The sequence below is a fragment of the Pectinophora gossypiella genome, chromosome 1 (assembly GCF_024362695.1).
Source record: "Pectinophora gossypiella chromosome 1, ilPecGoss1.1, whole genome shotgun sequence".
NCBI classification, from domain to species: domain Eukaryota; kingdom Metazoa; phylum Arthropoda; class Insecta; order Lepidoptera; family Gelechiidae; genus Pectinophora; species Pectinophora gossypiella.
Window position 1 is genome coordinate 9,058,764 of NC_065404.1, and position 17,618 is coordinate 9,076,381.

General features: G+C 38.6%; 2 protein-coding genes across 2 annotated transcripts; one reads left to right on the forward strand and one right to left on the reverse strand.

The window, feature by feature from the left end:
* Positions 1 to 271: 271 nt before the first annotated feature.
* Positions 272 to 2,317, forward strand: LOC126366146 (integrator complex subunit 10). Its single transcript, XM_050009094.1, has one exon. It carries the CDS (start codon positions 430 to 432, stop codon positions 2,164 to 2,166), a length of 1,737 nt encoding a protein of 578 aa, XP_049865051.1. The 5' UTR covers positions 272 to 429; the 3' UTR covers positions 2,167 to 2,317.
* LOC126366135 (transcription initiation factor TFIID subunit 5) lies at positions 2,086 to 9,551 on the reverse strand. Its single transcript, XM_050009083.1, has 12 exons — positions 9,378 to 9,551; positions 9,104 to 9,289; positions 8,671 to 8,873; positions 8,112 to 8,311; positions 7,252 to 7,453; positions 6,727 to 6,916; positions 6,499 to 6,574; positions 5,806 to 5,943; positions 5,262 to 5,455; positions 4,149 to 4,262; positions 3,809 to 3,989; positions 2,086 to 2,545 (listed from the first exon to the last, which is right to left on the reverse strand). Exons 1-12 carry the CDS (start codon positions 9,438 to 9,440, stop codon positions 2,337 to 2,339), a joined length of 1,956 nt encoding a protein of 651 aa, XP_049865040.1. The 5' UTR covers positions 9,441 to 9,551; the 3' UTR covers positions 2,086 to 2,336.
* Between the last annotated feature and the right edge of the window lie 8,067 nt (positions 9,552 to 17,618).

Genomic DNA, 17,618 nt, shown 5'->3' on the forward strand with positions numbered 1-17,618 from the left:
AGTTCCTTTGTTACCCTTTCCGAAGTCAGAGTAGCTGCAGCCGCTCTTATTATGAAGTATTGTCGTCGTCATGTTGGGAAGTATCTACGAAGATCTGGAGACCATTGGCTCCTAGCTATTACATCCCTTATCGTAAAATTGATTATTTTTGCATATCATAATAGAACCAAGGGTTTTTGACTGCATTTCTTGAACGAAACCCGAATCGATCCATGAATTGTAGCATTGGAAAATGGCAACTCTGATAAAAAAAAGAATGTCAAACACATGACATCTGGCATCGCACGATTTTTTTAAATTTTTTGCTTGCTTGCTTCATTTTCGTCAACGCTTGCCTGACGTTGTGAATTATTATTACTGCCTGATTAATTAATTACCTTGAATTCAACAGATTATTTGTGTATTTCTTCTGTGTACTTCGGCTACAACATGCCCGGTCTAGAGCCGCCTATGAGTGACGAAGATTATATTATAACAAGAGCTAAAGAAGCGCAGAAACACAATATTCATTCCGCTAAGGCATGGATGCTTACGGCGAAGACTTTGTTTCCCTCTAATTTTAAAATTCAATTTGAAGCTTATTTAATGGAAAAGCAATCTGGAAATGTCCAAGAAGCTGCAGAATGCTTTAGTTCATTGATGATGTCAAGACAAAATCTTCCCGATCTGTTATCCGAGATATCTGCCATCGCAAATGCATTAAAAACTACTGAAACGAGTTTTTTGAGTCAAATGTTTGATAACATAATACCTGATATTCAATTAACCATTCTAAAAACAAGTCTAGAAAATAGCGATGATACTATGGAACACTGTCGGTTACTGGTACTTTTACTGAAAAAGTTTCCACAGCTGGGTGTTGACAGTCTTGTGAAAACGTTAATAAATGCAGAAAAGTTTTTCTATGATAATCGGTATGCTAGATTACTTGTGGTGGAGACCTTACCACTTTTGAGCTCATTAGAATCCCCGAGACTACTTCAACGTTTATTAGTCAAAGCAATAGATTTCTACAACTCTTATGTGTATGATGAAACAGAACATGATATAGCAGACCCATGGCAGAGGCTCTATGGAGTACTTGATTTATTAGGAAGACAACTGGGATGGGACTCATACTTGGTCAACTACAGTAATAGCTTGAATAAAGATACATATTTCCAGAAACTATTGTCTTTGAGAAATTGTGAAGATTGTCGACAACTTTTGTATTGTGGCACAACTTTCTTTTTAAGAGCCCTTTATGAACAACGTTCTATGAAGGGTAATCATATATTAGTGGAAGCATTATTTGATCCTGATCAGCCACCACCCAAAAGAAGGAAAGGTGATGTAGAGGTGACTGGTGCATCTGCACATCAGTTCCAAGCTGCAGCCAACTGCTGGGAGCTGCTGCATAGCAATGAAGTCATTTCCCGTGAATTCTCAAAGTTGACTAGTCAGCTGCAAGTCAAACCATGGACTGAAGGCTTTGTTGAAGAGTTAGCTCTCTTTCGTGGACGTTATGATGAAGCCCTTCCGCCCTCCACTTCCAACTGTCTTGTAAGCAATATTGTGAGAGTTTCGATCAATTTCTCCCTGAAAAAATATGCACCTTGTATTGAAAACATTTTGGGTGCATTACCACAACTTCCAAATGTTGAAGGAGCTTTGGAAACAGAATTAATTATTGGTGGTAAAAATAGACACTTGCACTTTTTGCCACTGAGTAAAATGCCTATTATGCACTATTTTTGTACTTTGTTAATAAGGATCCTGCTTAATTCAGGAAACAATTCAGATTTAACATATGGACATATTTTAGTGTTGATGCAGCTGGGTTGGCCCCAAGAAGAAGCAATTTTCATCCGAATATTGGATATAATAAGACAAAGTGGTGTTTTTCATTATCACCTCTTCTCAGCTTATATTATACATATTGATATATTGGAAGAACTCAGTTTCATATGGAATGAACAGGGGAATAATGTTGCTCTGGACATTCTGCCCAACTCACAGCAACATTTGGGCCAAAGAAGAATTGGTACTCGTGGAGCTGACAAAGGAGTTAAGGAAGACTTCAAACAAGCAATGAAAGCACAAGTATCCAGAAGTAATGAGTCTATATTGAACTTAATGATACAGTTTATAACATCAGAAAGGTCATATCTCTTACAAATATTATGATCACATTGTTTTATGGTTCCTTGTCCACCATATAAATAAAGGACATGGTGAAACGGTTTATGCAAATTACAACACTCCTTTTCTTTAGTAATCTGGTTACATACAAAAAATATTGTACATTGGTCAAATAAAGATTTATATGACAAAGTAATTGTAATTTATAATTATTCTTACGAACTTCCTTCATAGGTACCTACAGCTAATAACAGATTGCGTCTCGAGAAATGTAAGGTTTTGATAGGTGAATTCTTTGTGGCAAAGGAGCGTAGTAAATATTTGTCATCCTTTGGTGCCGTGTTGCCTGTTCCATTTTCTTCAGCTGTGACTTCTTCAGTAATTGCTGCGAAGTCCCATAGCTTTATGGTGCAATCTAAAGATCCTGCAAATAGAGGAATAAATATAGAAATCAAGAAACAAATTATAACTCCTGAAAGCAAACTCGTAAGATTTTGCATACATACAAAAAGTAGAGCTACCAGCCATACATACTTAAACCACAGCATATGTCCTATTACGAGTGTGAACTCGTAATCGTGCCTCGCGCCACAAGCCGTCTAATGATACTACTTCGTATTTTAGTACTAAAATATATGTCTACATATGGCCCTTTGGTAATGACTCTGTCTATGACGGAATTATACGCAACTCACACGAGTTACGACTCATTTTGAGTTTTCATAGTTCCCACACTTTTTCTTCCTGCCTGCATATTTATATATGACAGTAATGCAATTCTGCCCCTTTTCAAAAAGGCACTATGTATTTATTAAGTACCTATACACAATAGGTTACCTAGAAATATGTAACGCACTTTACGAGCAGGTAAAGTATTCTTCTACTGTGTGGGTGTCAGGGTTATTATTAAGCGGCCATATAACATGTTCTCGATTATATCCCAATCTACCCCGTTGGAGATACATCCATCGCAACATGAACTAAGTACCGAGCTTTCTGTTAGTTAGACCAACTTTATAGGTGGCGAGTTGTATCGCTGTCTATAAAAGGCCATATAGTCATCATCATCCAAGCCGTGTCCGGCGATGGCGACTCCTAAATGTCTATCCCAGGTCGATGTTATGATAGGCTCTAATGTGGCTAGCAAAACCGAACTTCGATTTGAAGGTTCGGCCACATGGCGCACAGAATAACTGGCCAGCAGAATTAAACGTATAGTTGTAGGAGGGTTTGTGTCGAGTCTAAATATTTTTTAAACTTAAGAAACATCTTTGCCTGAGGCCTCAAACTGGATGACTGCGGCGGCGGCGGTGCGGGGAGCGGCGCGTTCAAATGCTAAGATTTATATTGAAGTGTTCTCGATGGCAGCGGCGCGGGAAGCGAGCGGTGCGCTCTAGTCGAGCGGTGTCTCTGCGTTTGGAACTCGCCTATTTGTTTCCTTTGTTCATTATAGGGATTCAGATCTTCTTTTGCCCATAATAATTCGTACGAAACAAAAGAACTACAATCGAAAATGCGTTGTCGCCGTTTCGACATCGCGTTCATTTGAGACACAACTCTATACCGCCGCAACACCGCGCGATCTGGCCGCTGTTGGCATCGAAAACGGAACAGAGGCCGCCGCGCCGCTGCCGCTGTCATCCAGTTTCAGGCCTGACGGCTCAATAAGGATATAAGCTATATTTACCAGTAGACAAAATAGTTCCGTCGCGGCTGAAGGCGAGCGCATGTATGGGCGCGGTATGCGAGGGCGGCAGCGTGGCTGCGGGCGCGCCGGTAGACAGGTCCCACACCATCAGCTCGCCCCTGCCGCCGCCCGACGCCAGCCAACGCCCGCACACGGAGAACGCCAGGGTGAATATTGGCGACTGCAAGTTATAACAAACAATTTTAGAGACTACGAATACTAGGGGGATGATTCAGCTCATGATTCTGAGTTAATATCAAATGAAATCCGTCGATCTTTTGAGATTTTTACATTCACAATTTCTTTTTTAAAATAGTTTGGTATTAAATTATTCAATTACCTTATGTCCAGTCATTATACGAACTTGGGTTCCCGTTAAGCAGTCCCATACACGCACTGTACGGTCACTAGAGCCCGTTGCGATGTAATTCGAGTTTGGGTGGAATTGAACACACTGAAAAGACGAAAGATACACAAGGTACAATTTCGAAGAAAAAAATATATGTTTAAAAACTTTTTTTCGTCCTCTAGAGGGCGCCACATTGAATTTAACGTGACGTCACAATTTACATAGCCTTTAATCACCGGGCAATTAAGGCGCTTCTAATGACACCTCATTTGTTAAATTCTGACAAGTGGTTTAGAAGTTGGAAGTTTGGAACAGACGTTGTATGTACGCCTGTTCCACATACATACATAGTGGCTAAAACACATAACCCTCCTTTTTGATTCGCTAGTGTCGGGTAAAAAAGCTTCAATCGTTTATAAATCCACAAATATGCATCATTCATATAGCACTGCTCACATCATATGAGATTACACACGCGGGGCTTACAACTACTCATACATTTCCTTTTCGTACAATTACTTACTCAAGTCAAGAGAGTAATTAGTTACTCAAGAGATATTTACCCCCCTGGCTTTGTCAATTGGCAAAGTGATCCCCCTGGTGTAGCGGGTGTAATTGGGTAGTTTCCTAGGTCGGAGATAAATTATGATTACTTAATAAAGACAGATCTAAAGATGACAAAAAACGTTTTCATTTTTCTATTTAACTTATTTACGAATTTGACTAATGAAAAATTTTATTGTACGTGCGTTTTTCCATGACGTCACAGGTTGCTTTTTCATGCAAATTCCATAGCGATTTCGTGTGTTGACGTTTTGCTTAACATCAGGCGATCCGTTTACTCGTGTGCCCCTTATATTATAAAAAATATATAAAGGGGAGTTGTCGAGCGCCCGCGTTCCCCTCTGTCGAAAGTACATAAACGATCGTTTGTGTTTTGTTATTTGTGTGACAGTTTTGTTTTGGTATATATTCATAGATACGTTGCTTTTTTCTTACGAGTGTGCGGCTTTGAGTCAATGTATGCTGTAGGTATATAAGTTACCTCTCTGTTAGACCTTATATTTATACATAATCTAAAAACAATCATCCAAAAAAACATACGTCAACATCAGAAAGGTGTCCGGCGAAGATTCTGAGTGGTTGGTGGTGATCGGTGGCCCAGAGACGTGCCGAGCGGTCGTGGCCGCTGGTAGCGAAGTAGTGGCCGTGGGGTGACCATCGCACGTCCCATACCGGCCACACGTGCCCCCGGTAGACCACCAGACAGGTCCAACATTGCAGGGACCATAGTCTCACTGTGGATTGACATAAATACAGTTAGGGTGCGTTTCCCCCAAAGAGACGTGGGAGAGCGAGAAGACGGGCTATCACTCTCTCAAGCAGCTCTGCATTGGTGAGCTTTTGCGCATACAGCGTGACCCTTTAGTAATCCAGTAATTATACTGTGCCTTTAAAGTCGTAACGCCCAAGGTTCATTCTAATTCCAAACCACAATTGCTATTGAGTCTGGACATCTGGGCCCAACAAGACGGCGCATTGCTAGACGTTAGACGCAAAATACTATAGTATGGACTATAAAATGATTGCTATATTATTTAAACTTATGTATAGGTAGGTGTATGTGATAAAATGTACGAAAGATTACCTGTGGAATCTTCAGAACACGACAGTAGCATAGTCTTGAACGGGTCAAAAGCAACTTTGTAAACTGGACCGGAATGTCCGAAGAGCGTGCGACAAGTGTCGCGGTCTCTTTCTTCCATCATTCTGACGAGGACATCACCTATATGATGAGGCAATAAGATTATATTAGTAAAGTTAGTAATTTTAATTGTAATTTGAAGTACTATCTAGTGTCACTTATACGCCACTATCGACATTATAGATGGTTTTCAAGGTCAACTATCAATTGTTCAATAATCGATAAGTAACATTACAATAGTACTATCCTATCACCCAAAGGTAGCCTGGAAGAAATTTTTACCTTAGCAATAGAGTCGCATTCTATATTTTTTTTGTTTAACACTTTGACAGTCCAGTGATCCATATAGGAGTCATGACGGACTAGCTCCATACGTCCGTGACCCATACTTGTTCAGTGCCATGAGTGCGGCCTTTGAAAGTTCTAATTTTTCATGATAGTGAGATATGGTTTACTTTCTATTGCACTCAATAGGTATTGTGAAGTGTTTAGAATTTGAATATATTTATTATTATTTCCGTTTTTAACAGGACGTATACAAAATTAAGTAATAAGCGGGACTTACAACGAAGTCAAAACATTTTGTATGGGGACTGTCAACGTGTTAATTTGTATTATATATTGTATTGCACTAACCTGCTTCTCTGTCAATATCTTGCAATTTTTCAGCAGATTTCATGCCGCGCAATTTGACTGGAGTCAAAGTCCACACCTTTAACATAACAATATTATGTATTATAATCACACAAAAATAAAAAATCACAATCAAGAAAATAAAGACGTGATTAAGTTCTTACTCTTTGCTTAGCAGTAAAGTATGCTATAATCTAAATAAACTAGTCTGTAATAAAACACAAAAAGTACCTTTATGGTAGAGTTGTTGAAGCCGACAGAAAGCAGTGTGGAGTCGTCACATATATCAGCGCAGAGCGCCGTGTGGCCGCTGTTTAGAAGGGTATAGAAGCAGATGGAGGGTAGACTGTCAGGGCCGAGTTGCACGCGTTTTGACGCCTCTCTCAATGCCTTGCCTTTTTCAATCTTGTCCGTTTCTTTTCTGCAATCAAAAGAATAGGTATTATAAGATTTATAAGACAACACAAAGTGTAATGGAAGTAAGCACATGGAATTCCATACTCTCTGCTTTCCCCAGTGGAAAATAGGCTTGACTTTATGTATGTTTGTATACATAGCACTAAGAAATCCATTTGTGAGCTATAACTTCGTATTTCTATTTTCATTATAAAAAAAAGATACTGATTGCAGATATAGCCAGGAAAAAAAAAATTTCATTATGCCGCCGTGTTTTGGCGGCTCTCTATAGCTAAGCGTCATCAACCGTAATGGTGCATTCGAAAATAGGCAATTCAAAGAGATATGAATTGTACTTACAAGTCCGGCAATGGAATTCTATCATTAGGAGGAGCATTGGGGTCCGATTTAGGTTTCTTCATGAATATATTATCTTTCTTCGCTTTTTTCTTTTTTGGTTTATCTGGTGTTTCTTCTGGCTCCTCCTCGTCCTCTATTGGCGCTGGCAGAACTTGGATGTCAGGCTCTTTCAGAAGACCATAGTATACTTTGGTGCGATTCTCTGAAATTTATAAAATTTCCAGATTATATCAAAGTCATTTTATGTACTTTGTAGTACACTTTGACTTTGATTTTTGAAAATTAGAGATTTTAGAAATACAATTGGGTCGTGTACTAGGTTCAAGATAAATTATGAAATTCTGATTACTAAATAAAGACACATCTAAAACTAACGAAAAACATTTTCTTTTTTCTATTAAACTTATTTATGAATTTTAATCAAGAAAAACGTAATAATAAGTCCGACATTTTGTCACGTTTTTCTATGACGTCACAGAGTGCTTTTTCATACAAATTCCATAGTAATTTCGTGTTTTGACGTTTAGTAAAAAGTAACTGATTTGACTAGTTGGAAACTAGCCTATTCAATTTTAATTCTGAATGTGATGTGATGTTCACACTAACTCTATGTCTGACCGAATTTTCGGTTTCGGCCTATCTACGGGTTTCGGTTTCAACTGAAATCTGACCGAAACTAAGGCCAAAACCAAAACTTAGTTCAAGAGATTTCTAACGTCACACTCATGTCTAAGCAAATAGTATATCTCTGTTTTGCATTTAGTTTGTGTATACTGCATTAATGTACCAACCAGATTTTGAATTAGAATATGATGATCAACCAACCAATCAATTTTTGCTTATGGTATACCAAAACATACCGTTTCTAGTAGCTTCTCCAAGTAGGCCCCCCGCTGTGGCCCTCACTTGAGCCTGAGTGCGACCAGGTCCATCATGCACCTCAATCTGTATGTGGTTGTTGATGACGTTTATAATTACTGTGGAGTTCTTTTGCTCATGGAGGAACCGTTTTAGCTGGGATGATGCGTCTCTGGATAGCTGGACAACAAACTTGTTGGAGCTAAAATATATATAAATAGCATGTATTTTTGTAAAATGCTTTTTTGTACACCTACACCTATATTCACCTTTTACATTTTGAGTATTTTTTTAAGTAAACTATGATGAATCAAAGTTAGTACATGTTTGGTTTTTTCTTTTTATCTCAGAGCATCATGCATAGAATACCATGATTTTCTTTACCTTGGTTAAGAAAAAAATATAACTATCCTTGTCAAATGAATTAACAAACATTTGATAAACTCCTACTCATACATTTCCTACTTATAAATTTTATATTTTAGACACTACCATTTGAAAACTATTCTCTAGTTGATGAGACATGAGGATTTTAAAATCTTAAACTAAAGCGTTTATCACCTGTAAGCTTCAACCATGTCATTGCCTTTAATTTGATCTACATTTTTGACAACGGAAAGCTTAGTTAAGTCCTCCTGATAGTAATCCTCTTGCTCTGGTCCAAACTTTTCCAGGAAGTTTGCTGCATGCTCATTGTGTCCATACAATATCAGGCTCAAATACATGTGCACAAATACAGGGTATAGTAGAGTAGATAACTCATGCTGAAAATATAAAATGTTCACACTTGTAATTCTAGGACGCTTGAAATGGTGGTTAATACAACCGAATTAGTGTAAATACAAGTCCTACCACTGTGGATAGAACAGTTACTATTGTTAGGAAGCAATATGTATGTGAGTAAGAGTGGCAAGTTGTAACATTTATATAGCACATTTTATTTACATAATTCTTTTTGATTACTGCAGCAAAATGAAACACAATAGGCACTTACTTTATACATGTCCAAACAGTTCTCTACGAATTTCTTCAGACTATCGTAAGCAAATTCATAGCTGTAAGGGTCACTTTCAGTATGGTGAGCTGTGAGAATACTGGCCAGCTCAACCTCCGGTAAATCCAAATTCTCAAACTCTACATCGCCAAGACTCGCTTCTTTTCTAAGTATTTCTTCAGTTCCCTGAAACCCATCATTATCCGATATTGATCCAAATAAAAATATTTGGTATACAACGGTAAACAAGAGGTATAACTTGAGGATAAATTACCTTCAAATTATATTTCCGTAGGAGCTGCAATACTGCTAGGAGCGGAGTCGATTTTTCTGTCATTTTGCTTGGAAATTCCTCGTCGAATTTACTTAAAAGTTCTAGTCTTCCCGTTTAATTCAAGGAAGCATCTTTAACAAAATTAACACATTCACGTTGAGAAATCGTCATCGAGTGTCAAACAAAACTGACAGGTTGTCAAATTTTGGTAATACAGACTAAAAAGCAGCAGTGGTGGAAAACAATGTAGGATTTTTCAGGCTACGTTCCCCAAAACTAATATAGATGGCGCTCAAAAATACAATGTAATAGCAGAAGCATTTATTAAAATATTTATTATATTGGGTATTATTGCTATATTTATGGGTGGAAGGTGTAGTTGTGGCTAGGTGTAATAAAAAGGGTAAGAAGAACATTTATATCCAAAAACGAAGATAAAAGATGCATAATATGTCTGTCAAAGGATATTGGCAATTAGTAACATTTATATAGCTTACTTTATTAACGTAATTATTTTGTGGAACGTAGTCTGGAAAGTCCTTCATCAACTTAAAAGTACCTATTATGTTTGACCTATAATACAACGCCATCTCTGTTTTTAAATATGCAAAACTTACGCCTACCATCTATTTTAGTTCATACATAGTATGGTATTTATTTACTAAAATGTAAAAATAATGCGCCTAAATAACAGAATATATGTTTTTGAAAATGTAATTAAAAAAGAAAACATATTATTATATCACTCCATAATCGTTATAATCTTTGTATCTCAGATTATTGTATAATAATACCAAGAGATGGCGATAGTCGTTGTACAATTCGTCATTGAATAAGTCACCTCTTTCCTATATTTGTTTTTATCTGTGGTAATTTTTACTTCTTAATTTACTTTACAATTTTTGCCGTTTTGGATACAAGACCTTTTAAATATGATGGATAATGATGGTAGAGTTGAGTTGGTGTATTTAATTAAATAAACTGGAGAGCGGTGACATGACTATGTCCGCGAAGGAAGCGGCGGAGAGGGAGCGGGAAGACTCTGTCGGCGGCGACGGGCGTACTTGGACGCAATCGACCTTGACGTCCACAACATAGGTCCCGTGCTGTAGGGCTCCCCAAGTGTTCCGGGCAGCCCCCGGCGGAGGGGGAGGCGCTTGACGCGCTCCCATGGGCTCCCGTATCCCCGCCACAGGGCGGCAAGGAGGAACACCGTTGGGTTTTAGTGGGTATACCGGGTGGCGACACCCGGGGAGTCCCACATAACCATGCGTAATGCATTTCCCAACGTAAAAAAAAAATGTTTACGGAGCAGCTTCACCGGACAAGACCACCGCTAGCTGACGGGCGCTCACTGGGCCTCTCCTAACGGGGAACCACCCGGTGGGCTCGGCCTCGCTAGCGGCACCACGGACTCGACTTCAAGGATCCGACTTCACCATCGGGCTCACGGAGGGGCGTCTTCGCCCGCCGTGTCCCAACCCCGTGGCACGCCCGTCTTTGCGGGCGGCGAGTGCGGCCACATTAAAGGGGCCACGCCCCGAGAATGTCTCCCCGTCGCAGGCGAAGCCCGAAGATGAAGAAACCTCGGGCGTTAGAGCTATACGCTCACAAGGTAGAAGTGAAATATGCATAAGTCGGGAGTTGATGAGGCGAGTAAACCGGCTCGCTGAAAGCGGTGTACACCTCTCGACACCCTGAGCTGCTCACAACCATGTTGCTGCCTTGCCGTCCAGTCGCGTCGGTTAGATAGATGGCCTATCCAGTGAGTGGCGAGTCACCGCCTGTTCATTGTATCCTTGTTATCAACATTGGTCGAGCAGGCGCAATAGTCCCCCATAGCCCCAGTATCCACTAACCCGCAACTCGATAGCCCAGTTCCCTTTGTTCCCATAATCTGCAATAGTCCTACACGAACCGGGGATTGTCTTTGGGTGCACTCCCATAGTGCATACAGGGATAATCGCCGGTTGGTGTCATACCACATTTAGATTATCGTGTTGGCTTCGGCCCCACGCACGCCTTCCAAAAGTCCGGGACTCCATAGGCCCGAGATATGGAAATGACCAACATAATAATATAATTTCTTTATTGAGGCATAAAACACCCTTACAATTACAACTAATAATGTCAATAGAACAGACACGTAAAATTAATTATAATATAGAAGTATTAATATTGTTAATACTGTCAGTCTTACTTCCGATTTGCGTTCCGGTGTACATACAGCCAATATTTAAAATCGGACTTATTACGTCCTCAGAGATTACTTTCAGAATGCTGTTGCCAGAATCACGCAGTCCATCCCAGGAGAAAATATTATAATAATCTTTCTTTCTTTAGAGCTTTTTTGGGTAGTTTATAGTAGGTTAATCATGTAAATAAGTACTCAAGTCAAGTCCTTGATTGTGAAATCTGCAACAAAAGCCTCCGTGGCATGCTGCACGCATATTGCGCGCTACCGGCTAGGCCATAAATAAAACAATTCTAATGGTTCACATATAGTCTCGCTGAGATATCAACGTTGTTCTAGTAGTTTTACTAAGTAGGTATGTTGTATAGAAGCTCAATAGGTTAGCTATTTACTACTTAGCTTTTTATTTATATACATCGTTGCGAATAAAACCTATTACCAAAATCGAGGGCCGCAGCATGGCACCTCAATAACGCGTGCGGCTCGATAAATTAACTACCTACCTTAGCGTCTATATGCGGGTGCCATGCTACGGTTACTGATAAAACTTTGAATTGAAACTACGACACCGGTCTTATCGTTTGTTCGCTCAACTTAATAGGTGTAGTTAATTAAATAGAGAAATTAAAGTTCTGACTACCAGGAACAAGGTCTTCATTTAAATCAAAATCAAATTAAGTTTTTTTATGGCTTTCCTCTAATCAGTTGAAGTCGTATCAGGCGCTTTCTATTCAGTCAGTTCAGTTGACTAAGAGAGAAATCTGTACCTAACACCGAGGTAGGTATAAAAGATTACATACTTATAAGTACTTATACATTCTGAAATTATGTGTAATGTAATTATTAATGGAGTAGGCAGCGACAAAAGTAATCAGAAGGCAACTTTCAGCACCCCGGACACTTCATACAAACTACCTCGTTTTACACAGACACTACACATTGACATAATCGTACACGCGTGTCTGTGTGTGACGTCTGACACCATACAATTCAAGTCTAAACTATGTTCGAGGGGGGGGTGAGGTAAACCTATCTCAGACGCTGGTGGGGAGCGGAGAGTTGCCGTTCTATACGTAGTATTATTCCTTATTCTATGCTATTTTTTAATTACGAAGACCTGAGATGGAAAATGGTATAATTTATTTTGATCATTTCTTAAACATAAACAGCCTACATAGGTACACGTCCCACTGCTTTGCACAGGTCTTCCCTTAAACAACAGGAGGGGGTATGGAATATACTCCACCACGCTGCTCCACTGGGGATTGGTGGTGGTATTTTACGGCTAATTTTTACTATCCGGGACCAACGGAATCATCTGGTGAAGCAAGCCTGCAATGACATTTCATTACCAATCGTCATTATGAAGTGATTTCGACAATGTCATCGTTATGACGTGTTTAAGCATGCAGTGTGAGTAGTCCTTAATAAGCGAACAGCAATAGCTTAATGCTCCCACAACTTGGCACATGTCTAGATACCTCGATTAATCGCGGAGTATGGAGCATACACGTATACTTACTTTAGCATTTGTGGGGACCTATAAGAATAGGTACCTACCCATTCAATATTTTATGTATGGGTTGGAAAAAGCTCTTCATCGGTTTCCGGAGCAATTTCTCAGGACCATTTAACAGCAACACATTCCAAAATAAAGCACAATCTTTCTAGTTAACCTTAACTGAAATACGTAATCTAAGTAGGTAAGTACTTTAATAAGACATTTTTCAGTACGAAATAACCTCACCTCAATAACCTCTAATGTAAATATGTCGAACCTAACGACCACTACCACCACGATAACGACCTCCGTGGTCCAGTGGTTGACCGTCGGACTCACGATCCAGAGGTCCTGGGTTCGATTCCCGATGGGGACATATCATACAAATTACTTTGAGGTCCCTAGTTTGGTTAGACCATTACAGGCTGATCACCTGATTGTCCGAAACCAAGATGATCCGTGCTTCGGAAGGCCCGTTAAGCCGTTGGTCTCGGTTACTACTTAGTGATGTAAGTAACTAGTCGTAACATGAGCCATGTCAGGGGCCTTTGGCGGCTCAATAGTAACCCTGACACCAGTTTTGATGAGGCTGGTACTCTACCTCACAACCCACACGATAGAAGAAGAGAAATAATATGTCGAAAAATACGTTATGGTACCTACCTAACTATTTTAATATTGCATCAGTACGTATATCTGCAGTTCGGCCGCAGAATTTTGGCCGGAGGCGACTGTGTAAACTGTGTTGTAAACCTACGTAGTTAGCGGTGTTAACAAACCATTGAAAAAATGAATCAGATAAAAATATTATTAAGGAGATTTTTATCATGTTTATGAATATTTAAGGAGCTCGGTGGCGCAGCGGTTAACGCGCTCGGTCAGCGATTGTTAAAGTTAAGCAACTTTCGCAAAGGCCGGTCATAGGATGGGTGACCACAAAAAAAAAATCATCTCGAGCTCCTCCGTGCTTCGGAAGGCACGTTAAGCCGTTGGTCCCGGCTGCATTAGCAGTCGTTAATAACCATCAATCCGCACTGGGCCCGCGTGATGGTTTAAGGCCCGATTTCCCTATCCATCCATAGGGAAGGCCCGTGCCCCAGCAATGGGGACGCTAATGGGCTGATGATGATGATTGACACGTGCAAAATATTGAACAGCATTTTAATCACAAAAAATAAATACTATAATTATTTTTTTCTTGTTTATATGGCATTTTAATAAATTTTTAAGAATCATTAATTATAAGTATCCTCATGGAACAGATTAAAGAGAAGGTAAATGTCGTGTCTTATAAGGAAGTGAAAGAATTGGCCTTTGACAGACAAAAACGGATAATGCTACAATGACAAGAGCTTGGCTCTTAAATTAGTGATGATACGTATTCTAAAATACGATTTGTTTCTTCATATTAATTTTGTGCTCCGTGAAGTACAAAATTAATCAGCCTGCGTTCTCATGGCCCCCAGTGACCTCTGATCCTTCGGGCCCGGCTGTCGGTACAATAGAAATAGATTCGCAAAAGGGTATTTTACTAATCAAACGAAGTAATTGATGATAATGCTTTAGTAGTCGGGTAAATATCCGTTCCGGTCGAGTAGTAGAACTAACTAAGGGGAGTTTGCGGTCATTAAAACAATTCGTAAAGGTATACAAGGTTTATTTCGCGCTTCGGGACCTGTATTACAAAATGATGGATACCTAAATAAGCACTAATACGATAATACGTAATATACGATATACCTACGTGTGAGTACGTAGATACTAAAATATTTCGCAAGGCGTCAAACAGTAGAACAAGGGGTCTGAAGTTGGAGATGGCACTTAATAATGATAAATGATAGGAAATTTTGGGGATATGATGATAAAGTTCGACAAGGTGAAAAAGTGTGTTAATAGGCAACGTGGCGATAGCTTACAGGTAAAAGAATTTTCAGAAATTATTATAGGTAGGTATACCTACATGTACAAAGAAGATTCCTAGAACCAAGAAACAAGAAACAAGAAACATTTATTGAGAAGTTGTGTAGGTACATACATGCAGGTGTCAAACATTATAAAATTGTCTCAACAGCATGTCCATGTCGGACGTACAATATTACAAATAATGTCAGTATTGAGCATCAAGGAATTAAGTAAGTACCTAATAATTTGTCACATTATAAACATTTGTCAATTTTAAATATCATTGTTGTTGAAAATATTCATTCAAGTCATAAAATTCCATATCAACTAGCCAATTTTTTAGACGTTTTTTAAATGTCTTACCCTCTAACAATTTTATTTCGGTGGGTAAGTGATTGAAAATTCGGACGGCTGATACAAATACACTTTTATATAATACTGAACCGTTTGATGATGGAAGATAAAAGTTATATAAATATTTGGAACGTAAGTTTTCCCTAACTGAACATTTCTCTATAAAATATTATATATTCCTTATGATTTTTTACAAATGTACAAATTTCCAACCCTTATTAAACTTCGATATTATTCAGAACGTGTTATTATAGCTGTGGAAAAGAAGCGGCGCGGCGTGAGAAATGCGCAACAAATTCTACTATGTATATAACGTATGAGACATATAGGTACAAAGGTACCTAGTTAACTGCGCTTACATTTCTGTTGGAGTAAAATAATACTCAAAAATATAATAAGCTCTAATTCCTGAGTCTCCATTCCATTTTGTTCCAGCTTGCCGTATGATATCAGAATAGTTTCACACCAACTACCAAATAAGTCGGTGTAGTTTAAATTCTACATACAGTCTACATATATTACATCCATACATAAACTCACGCCTATTTCCCACCGGGGTAAGCAGAGACTATGGAATTACATTTCCTCCACATTCATCAATCGTTTCATACGCGCATGTCGGGTCGAATATTTTATGTATTTCTATTAAAAAGCGTAATAATTTAATAACTCTAGTTTCAAAAGCTATCTGCCTGGTGGATACCTTTTAATTGGGTTCCAGTCATAAAGTTTTATAAATGTTAGCAGTATATTTTTACCTAGCTTGTTATCAGAACTTTTACCTATATCGTTGAAGAAATGTTTTCAACGTAGAGTGAGTGTCAATTACCTTCCAATTTATCTCATGTACCTCCTGCTTGTGCGTGTAGGTAGGTATAATATCCGTTTAAATTGTGCGTTCATATTAATTTCGTTTATTGAGTTTAATATTAAATTATCTGCCATCTCCGATAAGAAGTGCATATTTATTTGCTTCAGTTCGGCGAATTGCCAATTCAGTGAAATTAACTTGCTATCACACTTTTGACTTGGAATATTATTCAATTATGGAATGGATGTGTGGACTTCATACTTGAAACGAACTTCCCACTGCTGGTACTTTACTGTAGTTGCTTTATTAAGTCAAAATGTTTTAAAGTATTATAGCAATCATTTAGTAGATATCTGATAAAAATGAGTTTAAAGTAGGGACTCAAGGATGCCTTTACCATTTACGTCTGTAAATTTGGTAAGTAGAGAAACTGAGTATGTGGGTAGGTATCTACTTATAAAGCACCTAAGTAATAAATTAAATGGTGAGGTACAAACCAAATTGTTCGCTAAACCCTTTCCAGCCCCAGAAATGTACCTCTAGTACCTACCTACATTACGTAGATAGATGATCAAGTGGAAAGCTAAAAAGCTTTGTCATTGTTTTACGTAGAACATTTTACTTTTAACAATTACCTAATATTAGGTGGTACGTTCAGGGTTGCCGCCATTTTCTGCTAAAGCTGCCAAATCATGCGTAATGTAATAATGGAGGGTGGAATTACATGAGCGAGGATCAGGAAGGCCTCGTATCTATCTATACTTAGTTTACGATTCGAGACGCGACCAAAGTTCTACAAGTAATACATTTGGCACTTACCGTCGACCCCTGGTCGGCCCTGGGCCGTACACGTTCTTACATTGCACAGAATTGTACGTATTATACCCACTTATGCCCCGACATGTATCTTTAAGGATAATTACATTTTGACGAACTTAGGTACTATCTGACGCCCTGCGAAGTTTGACCTGAGAATATGCAGTAAACGGTTGACGCTGGTAAAATATAACGACCTTATCAAATATATAGGTATAAATATACCAGACTGATACAAGATACTTCAGAAGAATGTAGATATTGACTTTAATAAAAATGTTTCTTGAGGAAACATACTGCTTGATCAATACAACGATGTTGAATTACCTATAATAAAGTTAAATATTACCTTAAGAGATATGTTTCGCAGGTAACTCTCGCAGAGAAAGTATAGAAATAAATCGTAGCAAATCTAATCTAGACAGGATAACAAAAACTAGATCCTTTCTTAAAGGAATAATAAACACATCTTAAGATGAATAGTAAGATTAATGTTTAGTCTTATTCAACGTAGTAAATGTACACTAATTATTTGGCGAGTCAGAAACGCTCAGTCTTAAGATCCGTCTATTATTACCACACAACGATAAATATTTACAACGCTAATATTGCATTAGGAGGTATGATTACGATAATACTTACTAATAAAAAGGTTTTATTAAT

What these genes read in the sequence shown, in the direction of transcription:
- LOC126366146 (XM_050009094.1), top strand. Translation starts at nt 430, where the DNA reads ATGCCCGGTCTAGAGCCGCCTATGAGTGACGAAGATTATATTATAACA.
- LOC126366135 (XM_050009083.1), bottom strand. Translation starts at nt 9,440, where the DNA reads ATGACAGAAAAATCGACTCCGCTCCTAGCAGTATTGCAGCTCCTACGG. An exon ending in GTGTTCTGAAGATTCCACAG is followed by an intron (nt 5,456 to 5,805) that starts GTAATCTTTCGT and finishes GTCAATCCACAG; the next exon opens with TGAGACTATGGTCCCTGCAA. An exon ending in GTATAATGACTGGACATAAG is followed by an intron (nt 3,990 to 4,148) that starts GTAATTGAATAA and finishes TATAACTTGCAG; the next exon opens with TCGCCAATATTCACCCTGGC.